The 24604-nt window shown below is 39.5% G+C and overlaps 1 protein-coding gene across 1 annotated transcript in view; it reads left to right on the top strand.

Annotated features, from left to right (window-relative positions):
- LOC122556621 (short transient receptor potential channel 7-like) overlaps window positions 1–24604 on the top strand; it is a 148632-nt gene that overhangs the window by 106923 nt on the left and 17105 nt on the right. Inside the window, exons 4-8 of the mRNA XM_043703527.1 lie at window positions 228–392; window positions 1586–1802; window positions 14735–14968; window positions 17092–17356; window positions 23772–23967. Coding sequence (XP_043559462.1) covers window positions 228–392; window positions 1586–1802; window positions 14735–14968; window positions 17092–17356; window positions 23772–23967 — 1077 coding nt within the window. The remainder of the gene's footprint in view (window positions 1–227; window positions 393–1585; window positions 1803–14734; window positions 14969–17091; window positions 17357–23771; window positions 23968–24604) is intronic.

Below are 24604 nucleotides of genomic sequence, written 5' to 3'. Positions count from 1 at the left end.
AACTCCACAAACTATTGTAACTTGTGTTGAACTGGACTCTGAACCCTTTCTCATGCACAAAACTGGGGCTTCCATTATACCTTAACTGAACGGAAGCAGCTTGGAGATCGCTTTCTAAAATGTATTTACTGATTGTATTCAAAGTAGTTTCTATGAAATGCTGTTTCCCCACTGAATTGTTTGAAAATATGAAGCTGACTGTGAAATATTTCTTTCATTCCTACCAGTTTGTTGCTCATCCTAACTGCCAGCAGCAATTGCTTACCATTTGGTATGAAAATCTCTCAGGCTTACGCCAGCGGTCAATCGCTGTGAAGTGTTTGGCTGTGTTTGGTGTCACCCTTGGCCTTCCATTTCTTGCGATTGGATACTGGTTTGCTCCATACAGTAAGGTACAACTTTTTCTTTCCTCTGTTTAAGACCTGTCAAAGTGAGTTGTGTAAGCAATACCTGTGTAGATTTTTTAAGTCGGGCTTCTTTCTTTTTGAAAAGTGTGTCCAGTTAGTTACATTCGGCAAGGAAATTTTATTCTAAACAAATTGGCAGGTTTTGGTCCGGTGCAGAATATTAATTAAAAGTTAGAATCTTGGCACTGCTGGTTCTAATGCTCCAAGGTTGGCACTTTAAAATATTATCATCAAACGTTGTGCCTCTTCACTAACTGAAATTTAATGTCACTTTGCTGGATTTCCTGGGTCCAGGAAACTGAGGTGATGGATTGCTAGACTTGAAATGTTAATTCTAAGTCTCTCTCCACAGATGCTGCCAGATCTACTGAATTTCTCCAGCATTTGCTTTTATTTTAGGTCTTCAGTATTCACAGTATTTTTTTTTTTAATTCACTTGTGGGATGTGGGCATTGTTGGCTGGTCAGCACTTATTGCTCGTCCCAAATTGCCTTTGGTGGTGAGCTGCCTTCTTGAACCGCTGCAGTCCATGTGGTGTAGGTTGATCTACCATGCCCTCAAGGAGGGAGTTCCAGGATTTTGATCCAGTGACAGTGAGGGAATGGTGATATATTTCAAAGTCAGTTTGGTGAGTGACTTGGATGGGAAATTACAGGTGTTGGTGTCTCCATACATCTCCTGCCGTTGTCCTTCTAGATGGAAGTGGTCATGGGTTTGGAAGGTGCTGTCTAAGGATGTTTGATGAGTTTCTGCAGTGCACCTTGGAGATAGTACACAATGAATATTGGTGGTGGAAGGATGTTTATGCATGTGGTCCAATCAAGTGGGCTGCTTTGTCCTATATGGTGTCAAGATTTTTGAGTTCTGTCAGACCTGTGTCTTAGTGTATTATTAGTGTGTATTGGTGCCAGTCCCATGCCCAAATAAATGGTAGTGTTTGTTGGCAGAAAGGGCATCAGACTATGAAAGCAACGACTAAACAAAATAATAGTTCATATGAAGTTGATCAACCAGCATTAGAGTGATCCCATTTAACCTGAGAAAAAGTCAGAAGAGGAAGGAAAGATAGTTTGAATACCAGCTGTTATCAAAATCACAGACACATAAACAGGTTATTTTGAAAAATTCTAGTTTCTGTTGCTTACCATCTTATATTCTTGATGCTTCTTTTTTTCCAGCTGGGACAAATTTTAAGAAGCCCATTTATGAAGTTTGTAGCACATGCAGTTTCATTCACCATCTTTCTAGGACTACTGGTGTTAAACGCATCAGACAGATTTGAAGGTGTAAAGATTTTGCCCAATGAAACGACTACAGATCATCCAAGACAGATCTTCAGACTGAAAACAACAAAGTTTACGTGGACAGAATTATTAATAATGAAATGGATACTAGGTAAGGACTTGTACATATTTATGAAAGATACAAACTGCATTGTTTAAAACATTTCCAGATGGCATTTATAATTGTTTCTTGATTATACACTGTAGAGGGGACAGGTGCCTTCATTCATTCAAACATACTCATATTGTAGTAAAACTGCTTAAGATGTATATTGTTTAAAACAGCATAAAATATCAAGCATAGAACATAGAACATTACAGCGCAGTACAGGCCCCTACGCCGACCTGTGGAACCAATCTGAAGCCCATCTAACCTACACTATTCCATTCTCGTCCATATGCCTATTCAATGACCATTTAAATGTCCTTAAACTTGGTGAGTCTACTACTGTTGCAGGCAGTGTGTTCCACACCACCCACTACTCTCTGAGTAAAGAACCTACCTCTGACATCTGTCTTTTATCTATCACCCCTCAGTTTAAAGCTATGTGCCCTCATGTTAGCCATCGCCATCCAAGGAAAAGAGATCTCACTGGCCAATCTATCTAACCCTCTAATCATCTTACATGTCTCAATTAAGTCACCTCTCAACCTTCTCTCTAATGAAAACAGCCTCAAGTCCCTCAGCCTTTCCTTGTAAGACCTTCCCTCCATACCAGGCAATATCTTAGTAACTCTCCTCTGAATCCTTTCCAAAGCTCCCACATCATTCCTATAATGCAGTGACCAGAACTGTACACAATACTGCAAATGTGGTCGCACCAGAGTTTTGTACAGCTGTAGCATGATCTCATGGTTCCAAAACTTCATCCCTCTATCAATAAAAGCTAACACACCGTAAGCCTTCTGAACAACCCTAAGAACCTGGGTGGCAACTTTCAAGGATCTGTGTATCTGGACGCCAAGATCTCTTAGCTCATCTACACTACCAAGAATCGTACCATTAACCCAGTACTCTGCATTCCTATTACTCCTTCCAAAGTGAATCACCTCACACTTTTCCGCATTAAACTCCACTTGCTACCTCTCAGACCAGCTCTGCAGCTTATCTATGTCTCTCTGTAACTTACAATATCCCTTGTCACTATCCACAACTCTACTGACCTTAGTGTCATCTGCAAATTTACTAACCCATCCTTTTATGCCTTCATCCAGGTCATTCATGTAAATGACAAACAACAGTGGACCCAAAGCAGATCTTTGCGGTACACCATTAGTAAATGAACTCCAAGATTAATATTTCCCATCAACCACCACCACTTCTTTCAGCTAGCCAATTTCTGATCCAAATCGTTAAATCACCCTCAATCCCATGCCTCCGTATTTTGTGTAATAGCTAACGTGGGGAACCTTATCAAATGCCTTACTGAAATCCATATCCACCACATCAACCGCTTTACCCTCATCCGCCTGTTTGGTTACCTTCTGAAAGAACTCAATAGAGTTTGTGAGGCACGATCTACCCTTCACAAAACAATGATGACTGTTCCTAATCAACTTATTCATCTCTAGATGACTATAAATCTTATCTCTTATAACGCTTTCCATTATTTTACCCACAACTGAAGTAAGGATCACAGGTCCATAATTTCCAGGTTGTCTCTACTCCCTTTCTTGAAGCAAAAATATTAAAATTCAATATTAGCCAGAAAAATCTTGTTGAATGCTGCCTGGTATCAAGTCATGTTGACGACATTTCACAGCCACCCACTAAGGGCAGCCAGTGTAAAATGGCAACAAAATTAAGGTCATGGTAAATGCATTTTGTTGAATTATAGAAATTGACAAATGCCTGGATGCAGGTTAAGAGCTGTAATTTGATTTTGCTATTTAAGTGACATTCATATGAGATGGTTCAGACTTTAACAAATGCAGTCCAGCATCATTTTGGTCCCTTAATTAAATTACAATCTGTGCTGTGAACACAATACTTTATAACAGATGGTCAGGGTTAATAGTTTAACCCTTTATCCATTGCCATCTTCTATCATTGCAGTGCCAAATTGCATTGATTAAACTCGAAAACTGATCTTTTTAATAACAGGAGAACTGCTTGTTTGTACTTAGCCCTCATAATCTTTGGTGCTACCAAGGAGGTTATAAACTCCAGTAACATAAAGTTGAATTGTTTAAATTATCCTTCACCATTAAGGTCACCGTATTATACCTTGTTCACTTCAGGCTTATTGTAAGCAAATATTGACCTTCTTTCAATGCATCAAATGGTCAGACTGGAATATTCATATGGATGGTCCATTCAGTGTGATGTCAATAGAAACATATAATATGTCTTAATAATTTATTTTTAAACATTGCTATATCATGTTAATTTAAATGGAGAGACAAGTTAAGGAAGCTAGCAGCCACATCAATGATTTTCCAAGTCAGTGGATGAGGTTCTCTGCCAAAGGCACCCAATCCAAAACTGATATAGGAGCAGAATTAGGCCATTGGGCCCATCGGGTCTGCTCTGCCATTCAATCATGGTTGATCTTTCTCTTAACCTCATTCTCCTCCTAACAGTTGAACACCTTACTAATCAAGAACCTACCTATCTCAGTTGCAAATACATTGAATGATTTGAAGCAATGAGTTCCACAAATTCACAACCCTTTGGCTGAAGAAATTTCTCCTCATCTCAGTTCTCAAGGGTAATTCCTTCACTTTGAGACTGTGTCCGTGGACCCTAGTCTCTCCTACTAGTGGAAACATTTTCTCCATGCCCATTCTGTCCAAGATGTTCAGTATTCTGTAAGTTTCAATCAGATCCAGTAAACGTATCATTCCCCCAACCCCCCCCAAGCCCCATCTTTCTAACCTTCTTGAGTATGAACATAAGTCCTTTTCATATGACAAGCCCATCATCCTGGGATCATTCTTGTAAATCTCCTCTGGAACCGTTCCAATTCCAGTACATCCTTGCTTAGATATGGAGCCCAAAACTGCTCACAGTATTCCAAATACAGTCTCTCCAGAATCATATGCAGCCTCAGCAGTACATCTCTCCTCTTGTATTCTAGCCTATTTAAAATGAATGCTAATACTGCATTTGCCTTCCTAACTGCCAATTAAACTGCATGTTAAACTTAAGGGAATACTGAAAGGGCTGTAGCGGCTGGGTTCTTTTGTTTATTTAAAACTGAGATAGATTTATAATTAGTAATGGAATCAAGAGTTACGAAGAAAAGGCAGGAAAGTGAGTTAAGGATCATCAGTTGAGCCATGAGCATACAGAATTGCAGAGCCGACATGATCTGCTCAATGGTCTATGTCTGGTTTTACATCTTATGTTCTTTACAGGAATCCCATTATGCCACAGTTACCCCAACCACAACAGCTATGATCTTATTAAATAGTTGAGCAGCCCCAAAAGGCTGAATGGCCTAGTCTTGCACCTAAATCCTATCTATGCATACCTATGTTCCGATATCCTATTGAATAATGTTCTGTATCTACATTTCCAATATAAAATATATTAATCCTTACATATTTCAATGAAGGAATTACTGGCATATATGCAATATACTGTAATATGCTATGAACTACGAATGTTAAATGCATTATGAAATAATGTGCATAAGCTTACTAATTTCATTTATTAAAGAATGATAGCCAGGTCTCAAACATGTTACCTTTGTCATATTCAAAGTCATAGAGTCATAAAGTCACACAGCACAGAAATGGATTCTTCAGTCCAACCAGTTATAGAGTCATAGAGATGTACAACATGGCAACAGACCCTTCGGTCCAACCCATCCATGCCAACCAGATAACTTAAACCAATCTAGTCCCATTTGCAAGCATTTGGCCCATATCCCTCTAAATCCTTCCTATTCATATACCCATTCAGATGCCTTTTAAATACTGTATTTGTACCAGCCTCCATCACTTCCTCTGGCAGGTCATTCCATACACACACAAACCTCTGCGTGAAAATGTTGCCCCGTATGTTCCTTTTATATCTTTCCCCTCTCACCCTAAACCTATGCCCTCCAGTTCTGGACTCCCCCACCCCAGGGAAAAGACCTTGTTTATTTATCCTATCCATGCCCCTCATGATTTTATAAACCTCTATAAGGTCACCTCTCAGCTTCTGACGCTCCAGGGAAAACAGCCCCAACCTATTCAGCCTCTCCCTACAGCTCAAATCCTCCAATCCTGGCAACATCCTTGTAAATCTTTTCTGAACCCTTTCAAGTTTCACATTCTTCCAACAGGAAGGAGAACAGAATTGCACGCAATATTCCAAAAGTGGCCTAACCAATGTCCTGTACAGCCGCAACATGACCTCCCAACTCCTGTACTCAATACTCTGACCAATAAGGAAAGCATACCAAATGCCTTCTTCACTATCCTATCTACCTGCAGCTCTATTTTCCAGGAACTATAAACCTGCACTCCAACGTCGTTTTGTTCAGCAACACTCCCCAGGACTATACCATTAAATGTGTAATTCTTGCTTTGATTTTCTTTTTCAAAATGCAGCACCTCACATTTACCTAAATTAAGCTCCATCTGCAACTCCTCAGCCCATTAGCCCAACTGATCAAGATCCCGTACTCTGAGGTAACCCTCTTCGCTGTCCACTACACGTCCAATTTTAGTGTCATCTGCAAACTTACACTTTCCTACCGTTAGTAAAATCAGGAGACCTAAATCAATCAGTTTCAACTTTCAGAATATATAAACAGCAGGTACTACCTTCTGAGTAGATTATTCCAAAGTGTCTCAAACCTCTTGAGTGAAGAGATTTCTCCTCTTCTTAGTCCTAAATGATTGGCTCTTTATCCTATGACTGTGTGTCTCCATATTTTAGATGCTCCAATAAGGGAAACAACCTGTCAGTATCTAATATGTCAACTTTAAACTTTTCTTCAGCATTAGGAATTTGCATTAGGTACCAAAATAAGTTGGGAAGCTTAATTATCTATAGGATATTTCAAAAGAAAGGTGACAAAAAAAGCTATAGGTCTGTTATTCAATGTCTGTTATTGGTGACAATGTTAGTCTGTTGTGAACAAAATAATGCCAGGGCATTTAGAATACATAAATGGTGTTGGGAGATGGTATATTTCTTGGATAGAAGACTGGATAACTGATTGAAGACAGTGTTGAGATAAGGTAGGCAATTTCAGGATGGCAACCTGTAACTAGTGGGAATGCCATAGTGGTCCATGCTGGGGCAAACACTGACACTCAGCAGTAGTGTGTATCATTTGCAAGATGCACTGCAGAAATTCACCAAAGTTCCTCAGACAGCACCTTCCGAACCCACATCCACTTCTATCCACAAGGATAAGGGTAACAGATATATGGGAACACCAGCACCTTCAAGTTCTTCTCCAAGCCACTCGCCATCGGACTTGGAAATACATCACTGTTCCTTCACTGTTGCTGGGTCAAATCCTGGAATTCCCGCCCTAAGGGCATTGAGAGTCAACCCACAGCCAGTGGACTGCAGCTCACCACCACCTTTTCAAGGGCAACTCAGTACAAGCAATAAATGCTAGCCAGCCAGCAACATCCATATCCCACAAAGAAGTTTTAAAAATATATTTACAATATATTACTGGATTGGGAAAGGGGAGTGTATCTACTATAACCAGGTTTGCAGATGATACAAAAATAATACAAAGGCAGGTGGTGAGGTTCACTGAGTCTGCTGAAGGATATAGGCAGGTTAAGAGGGCAAACTAATTAAAATAATATGGGAGATAATGCATGTTCGCAGGACAAATCGAGGAACTGTTATTCAAATGGGAAAAAAAATTAAATAGCTACAATACAGAAAATTAAGGTGGCAGCTCGTTGGTTCAGTGGTTAGCCTTGCTGCCTCACAGTACCAGGGACCCAAGTTTGAATTCGGCCTCGGGTGACTGTCTGCGTGGAGTTTGCACACACTCCCAGTGTCTGCGTGGGTTTCCTCCGGGTGCTCCGGTTTCCTCCCACAATCCAAAGATGTGCAGGTAAGGTAAATTGGTCGTGCTAAATTGTCAATAGTGTTCAGGGATATATAGGTGCATTAGTCAGGGGTAAATATAGGGTAAGGGAATGGGTCTCAATGGGTTACTTGTCAGAAGGTTGGTGTGGACTTGTTAGGCCAAAGGGACTGTTTCAACACTGTAAGGATTCTAAGAAAATTATACCTCCTATGTTCACATCCACATCATTCATATAAATGACAAAAAGTAGTGGACCCAGCACCAATCCTTGTGACACACCACTAGTTACAGGCCTTCAGTCTGAAAAGCAACCATTCCCCATCACCAACCTCTGTCTTCTACCTTCAAGTCAGTTCTGTATCCAAATGGCTAGTTCTCCCTGCACTCCTTGAGATCTAAACTTGCTAACCAATCTCCCATGAGGAACCTTGTCGAATGCCTTACCAAAGTTCATACAGATCATGTCCACCACTCTGCCTTCATCAATCCTTTTGTTACTTCTCCAAAAAACTCAATCAAGTTCATGAGACATGATTTCCCAAGCACAAAGCCATTCTGATTATCTCTAATCAGTCCGTGCCTTTCCAAATACCTGTAAATCCTGTCCCTCAGGATTCCCTCCAACACTTGCCCACGACCAATATCAGGCTCACTGGTCTATACTTCCCTGGATTTCATCACCACCTTTCTTAAATAGTGGCACCATGTTAGCCAACCTACAGTCTTACAACACCTCACCTGTGACCTTGAATGATAGAAATATCTCAGCAAGGAGCCCAGCAATCACTTCCCTAACTTCCCATAGAGTTTGAGTACTCCTGATCAGGTCCTGGGGATTTATCCACTTTTATGTGTTTCAAGACATCCAGCACCTCCTCCTCTGTAATTTGGAAATCTATTTCCCCACATTCTATATCTTCCATGTCCTTCTCCACAGTGAACACTGATGCAAAATACTTTGTACTCGCTTACTATCTCCCCCATCGCCTACGGCTCCACACATAGGCTGCCTTGCTGATCTTTCAGGAAGGCTTATGCCCGAAACGTCGATTCTCCTGTTCCTTGGATGCTGTCTGACCTGCTGCGCTTTTCCAGCAACACATTTTTCAGTTCTGATCTCCAGCATCTGCAATCCTCACTTTCTCCTTGCTGATCTTTCAGGGCCTATTTGCTCCCTAATTACCTTTTTGTCCTTAATGTATTTATAAAAACCCTTTAGGGTCTCCTTAACTCTCTTTGCCAAAGCTATCTCATGTCCCCTTTTTGCTCTCCTGATTTCCCATTAAAGTATACTCCTATTGCCTTTATACTCTTCTCAGGATTCACTCGCTCTCTCCTGTCTATACCTGACATATGCTTCCTTCTTTTTCTTGACTAAAACCTCAATGTCTCTAGTCATCAAGCATTCCCTACACCTACCAGCCTTCCCTTTTGCCCTAACAGGAATATACCATCTCTGGACTCTCATTATCTCATTTTTGAAGAAGGCTTCCCATTTTCCAGCCATCCCTTTACCTGCGAACATCTGTCCCCAATCAGCTTTTGAACGTTCTTGCCTAATACAATCAAAATTAGCTTTCCTCCAATTTAGAACTTCAACTTTTAGATCTGGTCTCTCCTTTTCCATCACAATTTTAAAATTAAATCCATGCTGAACATTATCCCAAACTAAAGTAGCCCCACCTGCCCACTCCTGGCCAATATCCCTCCAAACCTTTCCTATTCATGTCCTTATATAAATGTTTTTTAAACATTTTAGTTGTATCCTCATCTACAACTTCCTCAGGAAGTTCATTCCATATGTGAATCACTGTCTGCGTGAAAGAATTGTCCCTTTTTTTAAATGTTTCTCCTCTCACCTTAAAAACGTGCCCCCTAGTCTTGAAATTCCCCCATCCTAGGGAAAAGATAAATTCCACTACACCTAAAAAGTTAATTTATCCAACTAACATGGAGGAAAGGATTAAATTCTACAGTCTATCCCCAATTAGATAACATGGCCAGTTTGAGATTAAGGGTCAGAGTTCAGTCAATGAGGCATTTATCAGAAAATGTCATGACTTTACAATCTTGTCTCTGTTCCAGAAAGGCCAAACTACCCTATTTTCATGTCAAGGTGATGAGCATGTCCATTCTTGGAGTTCAGTCTATCATTCATCATGAGGCCGTTGGGGGTGGGGTGGAGAGGTAATCAAAATGTCTAGGAAGCTCATCAGTTTATTTCAACTGATACAATATGGTCTCACATTGAATGTTTGACCAAAACTGGGAAAACATGAATGGGGTGGGAAATCCATAATTGAGTCCCTCTCTGCTATTTTTCATGCTCTTCCACCTTCCAACTGCTACAAAATCCAGGCCTAAGATCTCAGGCTAATTAGCTTTTTTGTGTACGATTTGTCAGAAGCTTCTTTGTATGGGCTGCCCATACATTAAAGATGTATGGCCTTTTGTCTTTCTAGTAGCCAAAGGGTAAGCTCAGAGGCAGGATTAAGGCTAGCAGCAGTCACCAGTTGGAGGGGGGAAGGGTTAACAACAAGTTCTCTTGCCCTCTCTTTCTCCTTTAGATATTTTTACTTTAATTTAAAATTTGAGAATGGTTCATAGTTGCTGGTTAAACTGTAGAAGATGAAAATAAACACTCTTACTGTGAACCTGTAAAATAGGAGTTATGGTGTTACATTCTTCATTTATATGTGTACTAGACTGACAAGAGTGTTAAACAGCGGCCAGTAGGTGTGTGAAAAAAAGGCCCAACCCACTTTTGGGCATTCTTGAGATGCAGAACATTGATCTGCAAATTTAATGCAAGCAAGAAAAACTATGATTCTAATTTTCAATAACAATACTTAAATGATTAATTTGGATTTAGTTACAGTCTGATGTAGAAGACAATGTTTACAGACTCAAAATCCTTCCAAAAATGGAATTCAACTTATAAAGCACATATAAAATTTGAATCACTGGTATGGTGCTCACTATTTACATGTGTGGAAAAATACAGTAATTCATACTAAATTAAGATGACTTGGTGTATCAAATGAATTACCCCTACAAAGTTACCTTTAACCAGAATTAAAACATTTTAAAACCCAACAAATTCATTGTCATCAGCATTCTAGTCAAGAGTTCATTGAATTCATTCTGAGACATGATTGAATATGGCGTCATCATAAATATCCCATTTTGAATCAGACATTACACTTTTGGTTTCATAATCATCCCTCCATAACAAATCACCTTTCCTTCCATTCATTGTGTTGGATAATCAACATTTTTTTGAGCAATTTGATGACCACAGTTTGATAGCAAAACCACACAGAACAAAAGTAGGGCAGTATCCAGTCATGGTGATTTTTTTCTCTCTCTGTCAAACATCCAGCTATTCCGTGTGACATAAGTATTTTCTTGAATGGCTTGTTGAGGCACACATCCCACCCATGGACTTTCGACCCTTAGTATAACTGCAATGTGGGAGTTATTTCTTCACCAGTGCTTCTAGGTCCCAATGGTTATGTGAGATCAGAACATGTTCCACAGAAATAATATGGTTTTTTTTGCATTGACCATCAGAATGCCGATATTACACATGATAATTCCACAACTTCATGTAAACATCCATGTAAACATCCATGTAAACATCAACCATCAGACTGCCTATACTACACATTATAATTCCACAACTACCCTCCCCCTCACTGTTTTGATCACACAGCACTGCCCTTTGATGTGAAGGGCAGTGTTTGTCACTGGCCACCCAGGTGTTTTCCTATCTTCCTGGTGGTGGAAATTGAATAAAGATTCGTGCACTTTGTGTCTTTCACTGTGTCTCACACCTGCACACACACACACACCATGGGTGCTGGGGATAAAATAAGCACTACCGCACAAAAAAAAACGGGTTCATCACTGCCAAAAAAAAAATTTTAAAAAAACCGGACGGTGGGGTTTCAGTTTTGTCCTCATTTCCCTGTAAACTGGTTGTATCAGGGGAAAAAAAGAAAAAAATATATAATTCCACAACTTCACTCCTCAACCATGAAAACATTGTCATGGATGTGCACTAAACTCTCGCAGGGTATGTGATTTTTGGCATGATTTTACACTGGTAATTATTGGACCCTTTCATTTTGTTCCAGTGTCCATGCAGGGTGGTGCCACCACAAGTCATGTCTTGGTCCACTTCAGAGTTCAGTTCCTGGCCACAACAAAATTCTTGAGTGTTTCCTCTATGTTGCCAATGTCACAATATAGGTCCTGATGTTTTTGTCTGATAATGGATCACTGAAAATTGATGCTTATGGCTTCTGTTTGAACTCAGTCTTCAGCAACATGACTACACCAACAACTTGTTCCTCTGAAATCTTTGCTGGATGCAGGATTTAAATTTGGTCCATTTATGTATGTAAATATGCATTGCATATGCATCCAAGGGAGAGGTGATGACCTAGTGGTATTATCACTGGACTATTAATCCAGAAACTCAGCTAATATTCTGAAAACTGGGGCTTGAATCCTGCCACAATCGATGGTGGAATTTGAGTTTATTGGGCGGGATGGTGGCTCAGTGGTTAGCACGGCTGCCTCACAGCTCCAGGCACCTGGGTTCGATTCCGGCCTCGGTAACTGTCTGTGTGGAGTTTGCATATTTCCCTGTGTCTGCGCGGTTTTCTTCCAGTGCTCCAGTTTCCTCCCACAGTCACAAAGATGTGTAGGTTAGGTGAATTGGCCGTGCTAAATTTCCCATAGTGTTCAGGGATGTGTAAGTTAGGTGCATTGGTCAGGGGTAAACATAAAATAATAGGGTAAGGGAATAGGTCTGGGTGGACTACCTTTTGGAGGGTCGGTGTGGACTTGTTGGGCCGAAGGGCCTGTTTCCATACTGTAGGGAATCTAATCTAATCTAATTTCCAGTGACATTGCAAGCATTCTGACAATTCTGAAATCAGACCAGCAATTCATCCCTGTTGTCACATTGTATTTGGTGTTTAGCATTTCTTCATGACAGATTCCTTCTCCTCCCATCCTCACACTTGCACAGACAATTATTTTCTTTCACAAAAGCAAATTTGTTTCTTTGTTTCATCTATTGGATGTGGGCATTGTTGACTGTGCTAGCACCTGTTGCCCATACCTAATTGTCCTGGAGAAGATGATGATGTGCTTCTTGAAATGTTGCACTCTGGGATGTGGGCACACGAGCAAAGCTGTTACAAATGGAGTTCCAGGATTTTGACCCAGTGACAGTGAAGAAACAGCAATATATTTCCCAGCCAGTTTGGTAAGCAACTTGGAGGGGAACTTGCAAATAATTGCATTCCTAAGCATCTGCCAACCCTGTCCATGTGGCTGATAGAGGTCAAGCTTTGGAAGATGCCTTCTAAGGATGTTTGACAAATTTCTGTAGTGCATCTTGGAGATAGTACACCCTGCTGAAACTGTACATCCTAATTGGAGGGAGTGAATGTTTGTGGATACGGTGCCAATCAAGCAGATTGCTTTGCCTGGATGGTGTCAAGCTTTTTGAGAGTTGTTGGAATTGCATTCATCCAGGGAAGTAGGGAGTATTCCATCATTCTCCTCACTGAGGCCTTGATAATGATGACCAGGCTTTACAGGAGGCAAGTTACTTGCTGCAGAACCCTGGTCCTGTAACCACAGTATTTGTATAGCTAGTGTATAAGACATTCCTGGGCTATTTTCCACATTGTTGGGTAGATGCCAATGTTGTAGCTATACTGGGAGGACATTTGTTCAGATCATGGCGAGTTCTGGAGCATGAATCTTCAGAACTATTGCTGGAATATTTGCAGGGCCCATTGCCTTTGCAGTAACTCCAGTCATTTCTTGTGTTGACATGGAATGAATCAAATTGGCTAAAGACTGTTTTCTGTATTGCTTGTGACCTCATGAGGCAGCCAAGGTGGATCATCTGCTCTGCACTTCTGGCTAAAGATTGTTGCAAATGCTCACCTCTTCCAATCTTGGCATTACTCCGCAGACATTATTAAGGGGACCTTACAGGATCAACAGGACTGAGTTTGCCATTCTCATTTCCACTGCCAAAGTCAATGCAAGTGCTCCATCCTATTTCATTTCTTTGACACTTTGTAGCAATGCGATACACCTAATAATCTTACCAGACAATTTCAAAGGAAATTAGGAGTCAACCACATTAGGCCAGACCAGGATAGGATGGCAGACTTCCTTCTTTAAAGGATGTTAGTGAACCAGATGGATCTTTACTGCAATCAAAAACACTTATGTCGCTCATCGGTGGACTTTTTATTCACAGTTGTATTTTGATGAGTGAGCAAATGTTTTGACTTTTAGCTTGGAACCAGCATCATCCTTCATTAGTTTTATTGGAAGTCTAATGCTGTTTCAACATTTGTCACATATGCTATGCTTTGCAGTATCGCAAGACACCTCAGGTTGCCTGATTGTATTTAGATGCAATGTGTTAGTAAATAAAATATGTACTTATGACATGAAAACTTGAAGCTAACTGCTTAAATTAGCTTAACATATTATAACTAAAAATTGGATCAATTTATATGCTAGATGTAAAGATATGATTTTTAAGACTGGAAGAACAGGGTTACCTTTTTTGTCTTTAATCATTCATGGGATAAGGGCATCACTGGCTAGCCAGTATTTATTATCTATCCCTAATTGCCCAGAGGGCAGTTAAGAATCAATCACATTGCTCTGAGTCTGCAGTCACATGTAGGCCAGACCAGATAAGGATGGTAGTTTCCTTCCCTAAGGGATATTAATGAACCAGATGGGTTTTTCCTGACAACTGATAACAGATTTGTGGTCATTATTAGACTCTTAATTCCTATTGAATTTGTTATTAAGTTCAAATTCCACTACCTGCCGTGGCAGGATTCAAACCCAGGTCTCCGAATTAACAGTCCAGTGATAATACCACCAAGCCATCACCTCACCCATATGCCATGTCAACTTATACTTTGTAATCTATGGTACTCAATTTATGCTAAGGTCTCTTAATAAAAAGTAATTTATTGTTTCTCAGGTATGATATGGACAGAATGCAAAGAATTGTGGGAAGAAGGCCCCAAAGAATATGTCATGCATCTGTGGAACATTCTAGATTTTGGGATGTTGTCTATCTTTGTTGCCTCATTCACTGCAAGATTTATGGCATTTCTAAAGGCTTCTGAAGCACAACAGTATGTAGATATGTATGTAAAGACCAGTGATCTCTCCAAGGCATCACTTCCTCCAGAGGTTGAATACTTCACTTACGGTAAGTTTAATTTCTGGTTTATTTTTACTTGCTGTTCTCCATTAGCATGGAGTGTTGTAAAATGCTCCACTTCAAAATTTTTGATTCCCCTGAAAAAGCAAAATCAGATAAAGAAAATGCTCCCTATGACTCCATTTTAATTTGCTCCACGTTAATTTTTTAACTAAATTCTATCTGACTCCAGAGAACATACATGTGTGTAGGATGCCACCTTGTGGTGGCATCTATCAAAGATTCATTAACAAGGACTCCATTTGGTAACATTAAAGCCCAGATTCAAGTTTCAGCTGCTACGAAGATTTGTCATAAAATGTCCGAACAGATTCATTAAAAATAATTCAAAGAAGAGCAAATGGATCTCTGACAATGCACCAGAATGTTCAGAGTCAATTAAGTAAAGATTAAAAATTACATTTTCTACAGACAGCCTCTGAAACAAACTCTTCAAGGAACTTCATTGACTGTTCTTTGAAAGCAAGAAAGTTTCCTGGTCCCACAAGCCCTTTCAATTTTTCAAAATAGCCCAAAGACATCGGAATTTACAGATTACTCATGAAGTACGATTTTAAGATGGCATCCGCACTGGTTCCCAAACTTGCAGGCATTTGAAATTCCAGGTTTATGAAGCAAATAGTATAGAAATTGTATGCCAGGAAAATTACTTGCAAACAACAAGGGTGCATAGATTCAAACTAGTAAAAGCTAACCTTAGTCTTATAATCTGGAAAGCCAGTTGGATGAAGAACAGAACTGGATCAAATTTTATGCACTTTTATAAGCATTGACTTAGACACTTACACATTGCAAGCATTAACCTCTTAACTCAAATGCTAGTTTCAGTCTTTGTTTTACTAACCTGTAAGATATTACCTCACTCTTATCTAGTGGTTATTAATAAAAGTATATTTACATTTTGAATGCAGCTTTAAATGTGTTTAAATCATATACTTTTTCCAATCTAACAATACGAATTCTGTAAAATTTGACCAATAATCCTACGAGAAAGGAATCGAGCTCCTTGCATTTGAAAATGAGAGGAAAAGTAAAATGGGAAAGAACTGTGTCTTTTCAATTATTGGCCATGTCTTACTACTTTTGATTCATAGTGAAAATGCCACAACAGAGTGATGAAAATCACAATAATAATTGAGAAAAGTGTGTGTATTCTGTAAAACTTATTGTTGCTTGATCAGACAGTTTGAGACACTAATCTGTTAGATTTTCTTCTTCTGCTTTGTTAGACGATTTCCTGATTATTTTCAGTCAGCTTGGACACAGACTGTTGGAAAATTTGAGAATCACAGGAAAGGCTCATTTCACCACAAAGTCACACACTTACCAGCTCAGCCATTATGTTCATAAAATTTAATTACTAAATTTATTAGTGTGTTTGAAGTAAGACAAAAACACAATTTCATGAAGTGTAGTGGCAGTACGCAACATAGCTCAACAAATAAAAGACTATCTCTAATAAATGAATTATCATTATCAATATTTTATAAATTAAGAAAGTTTCTTTCATAAACAAGTATAGAGAAAAACAATTCTGGTTTAATATAAAAAGAAATGTATTCAGAAACATGTTTATATTGGTATTAACCATTTCCACATTAGTATTGGGAGATTTCCACATTAGTATTGGGAGATTTCCACATTAGTATTGGCCCGGAAGGAATGTCACTAAGATAGTAATCAAATCACATCCATGCTCTGGGGACACGGATGTAAATCCTACCAGATCAGTTTGTGGAATTGAATGAATCTAGTCTTGGTAAAGATGACCATGACAATTATCATTAAACAATCTAGTTCACTAATGTCCATTAGGAAAGGGGATTTGCCATTCTGATCTGCATTAGCTCTAGACCTAACTCAGTGCGGTTGACTTTTAATTGCCCACTGAAATGGCCTAGCAAGTCACTCAATTTAAGGGCAATTATGGATGTGGAACAAAATGCTGACCTTGCCAGCAACTCCCACATCCCATGAAAAAAGTAAGAAAAATGGAAATGGAAAGTATTGTGTACAGTGGCATATCTTTGTTTTATGTACATTTTTATTTCTTTATCAGCTCAAGGTTTATTTCTCAGAAGATATGTGTTTTCTCCCTCACTTTCTCCCAGCTAGGAACAAGTGGCTTCCATCTGATCCACAAATTATATCAGAAGGACTTTATGCTATTGCTATTGTGTTAAGTTTCTCCCGAATTGCTTACATTCTACCAGCAAATGAAAGCTTTGGTCCACTGCAGATTTCCCTTGGAAGGACGGTGAAAGATATTTTCAAGTTCATGGTCATATTCATTATGGTGTTTGTTGCATTCATGATTGGAATGTTCAACCTTTATTCCTACTATCTTGGAGCAAAGTATAATCCAGCCTTTACAACGTAAGTAAATGCATAAATCATAATATAGTTATTAATTTTTTATATAGTAAGAGTAAATTTTATGCATAAACTTTTTAAGCAATTTCCAATGCAAAATTTGTTCCACAAATAAAATGACAATGAAATCCCACTAGTCTTTTTTTAAATATTCAAGCATGTTGTTCATTATATACTGTACTGGTATTCATTACACCACATATGTCTGTATGATTTATTGCATAAATAACCATTTTGTACACACTAGCAAGCATAGCAAAAAAAAATCCACAATCAAAGTTTCAAACAGATCATAACTCAAATAAAAGCTGAAAGAACTGCCCATGCTGTAAATCAGAAACAAAAATAGAAATTGCTGGCAAAGCTCAGCAGGTCTGGCAGCATCTGTGGAGAGAAATCAGAGTTAACATTTTGGGTCAAGTGACCCTTCCTCAGCTGATAACCCTTGTTCAGTGTGAAGATAGGGAAGATCACATCCCTCTTTCTCCCACTGACATTAGTAAATACCAACACTACATTGAAGAGAAAATGTTTTAAAACTTTACTGAACATATTATTAATCATGTACCTGGGAAACATCTAATTATTACAATATCAATTAGAAATAGGAAAATATTGAACAAGAATTCAGCTTCTTAAGGCTTTTAACAGCTTATTCTGACATCCTCCAAGAAAACATTGCGCACAGTTTCTCTATGTACCACAACTCTAGAATGCTGATCTAACTTTGTACAATCATTAGATCTCATTCATCTTGTTTCGTTTTTTATTTGGTCTTTTCCATAGTTCTAGCCGCTGAGGGGATATCATGGTCAACACAAGAATTAACTTTCTTCACAAAAATTTCACCATCTCCCTCTGCAACCAACATTTTAATCCTCAATCAGTCACATTTAGAACTTAACATTCATTCAGATCTTTATACTGGGAATCCATTGCACACAACTATCATTCTGTGAAAAATTGCTTTTAATTTAAAGTTGTTCTAGCTAACTCTTAAATTGATGTTCACTGTCAATGTAAAATGATTAACATCTAAAATATAATTTACAAAATTTTAATAATCTTTGATTTTCTCATTGAAAGTACATAAATTAATGTCTTTTTTTTCAACACATAGGGTGGAACTTTCCCATTTTCAGTTAAAATGTTTTGCTGAGTGAGATTCTCAGTCCACCATGATTCGCAGAAATTTCTTTTCCACTTTTCGTCTTATTAGTTATGCAGCCAGGCTCATGAGCACCTTCCTCAGGGAACTGTGCAGCCAGAGAACTGGAAGTGCTTACCACTTTCACAATCTTTCAGCTTTCCTGCCTCTGATATCATATTTAAAGCTGAGCTGCACACTACTTCAGACACAGCTGCCCCTCACACTGTGTTGCTTAACCATTCTCACCATCAGCCAGAGGAAAGGCAAGCTAGCTCTTGCTTCGCAGCCAGGGATATGGAGGTATGGTGGATGTATGGTGGAGAGGAGGACACTCCTCCTGCTGCTGGCTGCCACAGCAGACCATATCATCAGACCAGACCAACCCAGATACCAATTGCTGGGTCAATGCTCTGTTCTGCATGAAGTAGGAGACTCAGAGTGCAAGAAGAAGGTCAGCGATCTCCTGCACTCCACAAAGAGATAATGCCACAACTGTCTCTTTGCTAAACATGCTAGGAGCAAGCCAACACTCACTCAGACTCTGCTCCTGCAAACACCTTTCACCAAGACTCATGGGCTGCAGCTTGCATTATTGGATGCATCATGCCCACTCAACAACTCTCACCCACTTCATCTTCCCACGAACCCTTACTGTCCTCTGTGCTTCCATTCACTCACTGGAGACACACCACCACCTCGTCTGCACATGAATCATCACAAGTTAGTGAATTTTGAGAAGATTTAGAGCTTAGGTTGAGGCTCCGGGTGTAAGTTTGCTCGCTGAGCTGGAAGTTTGTTTTCAGACATTTCGTCACCATATTAGGTAACATGTTCAGTATCCTTCCTCATCTGTATGTAAGGATACTAGTGAGAGAGGGTCATGTCGTTTTGTGGCTAGTTGATGTTCATGTATCCTGGTGAACTAGTTTACTGCCTGTTTGTCCAATGTAGTGTTTGTTACAGTTCTTGCAAGATATTTTGTAAATGACATTATTTTGTTTGTTGTCTGTATACGGTCTTTCAAGTTCATTAGCTGCTGTTTTAGTGTCATGGGTTTGTGGCCTACCCAGACGCCAAGAGGTCTGAGTCATCTGGCAGTCACTTCCGAGATGTCTTTGATGTAGGGGACAGTGGCTAGGGATTCTGAATGTGCTTTGTCTGCTTGTTGAGGTTTATTGCTGAGAAATCAGCGGACTGTATTCATTGGGTACCTGCTCTTTTTGAATACACTGGATACGTGACTTTCCTCTGCTCTGCGTAGTTCCTCTGTGCTGCAGTGTGTGGTGGCTCATTGAAATAATGTTCTAATGCAGCTTCCCTTGTGGGTGTTTGGATGATTGCTTCAGTATTTGGTCAGTATGTGTAGTTTTCCAAATACTGAACTACAGAAGCAATCATTCCAACACCCACAAAGGAAGCTGCATTAGAACATTATTTCAAAAAGCCATGACACACTGCAACACAGAGGAACTACGCAGAGCAGAGGAAAGTCACTATAAGGTGTATTCAAAAAGAATAGGTACCTAATGAACACAGTCTGCCGATTTCTTAGCAACAAGCCCCAACAAGCAGACAAAACACATTCAGAAATCCTAGCCACTGTCCCCTACCTCAAAGACATCTCCGAAGTGACTGCCAGATGACTCAGACCTCTTGGCATCATAGTAGCCCACAAACCCACCATGACACTAAAACAGCAGCTAGTGAACTTGATATACAGACAACAAACAAAATAATGTCATTTACAAAATATCTTGCAAGAACTGTAACAAACACTACATTGGACAAACAGGCAGTAAACTAGCCACCTGGATACATGAACATCAACTAGCCACAAAAAGACATAACCCACTCTCACTAGTATCCTTACATACAGGTGAGGAAGGACACCACTTCAAATGGGACAACACATCCATCCTAGGACAAGCCAAACAGAGACATGCACGAGAATTCCTCGAAGCATGGGATTCCAACCAGAACTCCATCAACAAACACATTGACTTGAATCACATTTACCAGCACCCAGAGAAAAAGAACAGTAAATGACATCACCGCAGTAAATTACGTATCACAGGAAATGACATCACCTACCCAAGGAAACCTAAACACATAAATGGAAAGCGGGCCATGCCACCAGTGTTTCATCTGGAGGCTCACTGATGATGTTACCTAGTATGGTGACAAAACGTCTGAAAAAGAACCTTCCAGTTCAGCGAGCAAACCTACATCCAGATCATCACAAATGCCAAAAGGTCCAACGCTAACAAATGGATGGTGGACAAAAGCTTCTCACTCCCTTAAGGGGAAAACTGTGGACCTGGCTGTGGATGAACACAACTGGGGGGAATGAAGAGACCTCAACGGGCAACCAACCTAGCCCAATAAGTCCGACTCCCATTACCACTAATGCTAACGCATTCATAATTTGCACAAGCTTTTATCCATCTTAAGCAACTAATTCTTCATTTTCTCTAATGCAGGCACTATCTTTGAAACAAATTCTCAACGTTTGTCCATTCTCACCATTTTTCACACCTCTCTCAGCAATGCTTGCACTACACCAGAGATGGGAAAATTTCACCCATGGTGTCCAAGATCTGAAATTGCAGTTTCATTCTTCTTTGAAATATTTCCAAATGACCATTGCATTTTCATAAGATTCCAAGTGTACATTTAGAAATATTCTATGCCATGTCAGATTATTAATAATTAAGATGTAAAGGATTATTGAACAACCCTGTAAATATGACATTATTAAAAATAAAGAAATGTTTGTTTGAACAAAAATACAAATAAATAGCATTTCCACTTCTCCTGAGTAGCTAAGCTTTTGTAACAAGCTAAGGTAGGCCATTGGCTTTAAGGCATGCTAACATTTCTGTGTTAATCCAAATAGGGAACTAAATTCATTGCCACGTGTAATATAATTCCAAAATAGGAAAGTGCTACGATGTACATCATTTGATAAAAAGAAATTTTTTAAAAATATGAATTTTCAACCATTAAAAGGAAATTGTTTTCCAGTAGTGTTTATTATAAATATCAGAACTGCATCCATTATTCATATTAATATTCCAGAATTCAAACTGCCTATATTTTTCACAGTTGCTGGTTAGTAGACGCCTTCCTTTGCAAAAAAAAGTAACTATGAAGAGAAATTTTGGGAAGAGCAAGTGAAGAATGAATTGAAACTGCAGACTAGGGATTGGAAACAAGCACAACAACTAATGGATCATAGCTAAACAAAAAATCTCAAGTCCAATTTGTTTTTTTCTGAAATTTAGCATATGACACAAGGATTAACTGTTAGATAGAGATAGTTCAGACTGTCAGTCAGAGTGGATATTGAACACAAAAGTTCTGAAAATCCAAAGCACTTCCAGAACGACAGCAGGGGTACAAATAGTTTGCCACAAATTAGGCAAAAGCTGGATCTCAATTTTCTGTCTGTGTTTCTGAATGTCCTTTTAAGGTTCACGCCTCTCTCCGATCAAATACAGAGGACATGGAAATCCTGTGGAAATCTTGTTTCCCCAACATAGTCAGAAGTTGAGGAAAAGCAGGCATTCTGGCCAAACAATATATGCTGGCATGGAATTTTGCTCCCAAGTCTGGTAACGGGATTTGGAAAATTCCTTGCTCGCCGTGCCCACTTGGGAAAGTGCCCTTTATGGTTCATGGCAAGTTAGTGTCAATTCATGCAAGGAATTTGTTTCCTTTACACACTTCATGCTAACTCACCTAACATTCAATATGGACGGACCTCTAGAGCCATACTGTGATGCAATAAAATTACAGTACAGTTCTAAGTATTTGTGACTGAGTTCACTGAATAAAACAATCACATTCATGAAAGCCCATTCAAATACTTAAATCTCAAGTGCTCAATCCCTTATTTTCATAACCCCACAAGGCAACTGTCTGTGTGGAGTTTGCACATTCTCCCCTTGTCTGCGTGTGTTTCCTCCAGGTGCTCCGGTTTCCTCCCACTGTCCAAAAATGTGCAGGTTAGGTGAATTGGCCATGCTAAATTGCCCGTACTGTTCAGTGAAGGGGTAAATGTAGGGGAATGGGTCTGGGTGGGTGGGTATTTGGAGGGTCGGTGTGGACTTGTTAGGCCGAAGGGCCTGTTTCCACACTGTAAGTAATCTAATCTAATCTAATCCTTTATCATTTCGTAATCTCTTTCAGCTGTGAGTCAAACTTAATTTACAACACCATCCTGTCACTATGGTAATGGCTGCTAATTATTAATAATGCCATAATTACAGCAATAACAAACAGTTATTGAATGTTGATTTCTTTAACTTTAACAGACTAAAGTCAGGGAATTATCTTTCCAATTTGTAGAGGACTGACCATTCAACTGACTTGACGGTTCTACAGACCTTATTCACCTTTCAAGAATATTTATAATTTCTTAAAGACTCATAACTCCAATGCTGTAAGATAAGACCCTTTCTCTTGTGAAAATACAGTCTGGTCAGCACAAAGCTCAAATGGCCCTGCTGAGTTTGGGCTTCTCATCATGTGGATGCCTCCCTCCCGACAGCCCCCCACCCACTACCATTGCCTCTCCCCGCCGCCCACTACTCACTCCTCTAGTCTCACCCTGCCCAAAGAAAAGATCATCTGTCAGAAATAGGATCTGGAAATCCAGATCCACATCCTTCCTGCCATTTTGGGGTGTTCCCTGAGTCTCCTTAGTTTCATGAAATGCAAGCTATGTAGTCCACTCAAGAGTTAGGGTCCATTTACTGCTCTGGGATTCTCGGTCTCCTTCAGCGTTTTGATGAGCCTTTAATTGATATGGGCTTCCAGTAGTAAGAGTAAAGGAACTCCTGCAACCTTAACACCTTTAGCAGGGTCAGGTTCAGTAGCCTGAGGTGGGGATATGCTTGTATGTACACTGAACTGAAATATCTACACTCAAATAAAGCAGAAATTTAAACTTAATTCAAATGTCTATGCAATGCTCAAGTGATGTTGCTAACTGCTCTACTTCAATATTGTACATTGTCACACATTGCCATTTGTTAGCATGATTGTATAACTCACCCACCAAAATGACTACTTTGATGTTCAGCAAAAAAAGCATAGGTTATACTTCCTTTTCAAATTGTCGGGTCAAGTCCTTGTGTTAAAAAAAGGCAGTCAACCATGCATTTAAATGCAGAAGATATATTTTCATGAAAGCAATACACAATCTTTGAAATTATCTAAATCTATATTGCATCATTTGTTCAGTAATCTCTTCCATTCTTTTAGCGTTGAAGAGAGTTTCAAAACCTTATTCTGGTCGATATTTGGCTTGTCAGAAGTGATATCTGTTGTTCTCAAGTACGATCACAAGTTCATTGAGAACATAGGGTACATCCTGTATGGAGTGTACAATGTTACGATGGTGGTGGTGCTGCTAAATATGCTAATTGCCATGATCAACAGCTCCTATCAAGAAATTGAGGTATGGTTTAGAGATATATCTTTAGAAAATAATGTTTCAAAGTTGGAGAATATTTTTAAAAACTTAATTCAAGTGTCAGTATCCATGTGCTCTAAATCAGTACCAAGTGCACAGTTCAGCACATGGACAGGTCCCCAGCCTGTAATGGTTACATAAACTGCACCAGAAGCATTAAATTATTATAAGCATTATGCTTGTGCTTTACAAAATAATGATGGAACACACAGCATGCCAGATGAGTATCTATAAGAAAAAGATCATCAGCATTATCAATTACCATTAAAACACAGAGATTCCATGAATAAACTTTTTGGGAAACCCTCCTACCCAAGTTAGTCACTGAATTAAGCATGTGGCTTAACCAGATTAAAACATCCCAACTTTATTCATCTGCCTGTGGTGAAGAGAATTATATCGGGGAGTAACAGTAGAGGTACAGGTACTGGTACTGCCCTTGGTGTTCATACTTTAATTAGTAAAATGCTGAACTATGAATACCTTGCCCATCACCCTTTTCACACAATTGACTCTCAATGCGAGCACTGCTGCCCCTCCTCCCCGTCCCAGCACTGCAGCCCCTCCCCCCAGTCCCAGCACTGATGCCCTTCCTCCCCAGTCCCAGCACTGCAGCCCCTCC

This window comes from Chiloscyllium plagiosum, chromosome 14 (assembly GCF_004010195.1).
Source record: "Chiloscyllium plagiosum isolate BGI_BamShark_2017 chromosome 14, ASM401019v2, whole genome shotgun sequence".
NCBI lineage: Eukaryota > Metazoa > Chordata > Chondrichthyes > Orectolobiformes > Hemiscylliidae > Chiloscyllium > Chiloscyllium plagiosum.
Note: the sequence above shows the minus strand (reverse complement) of the source record. Positions and strands in the feature narration are given on the sequence as shown.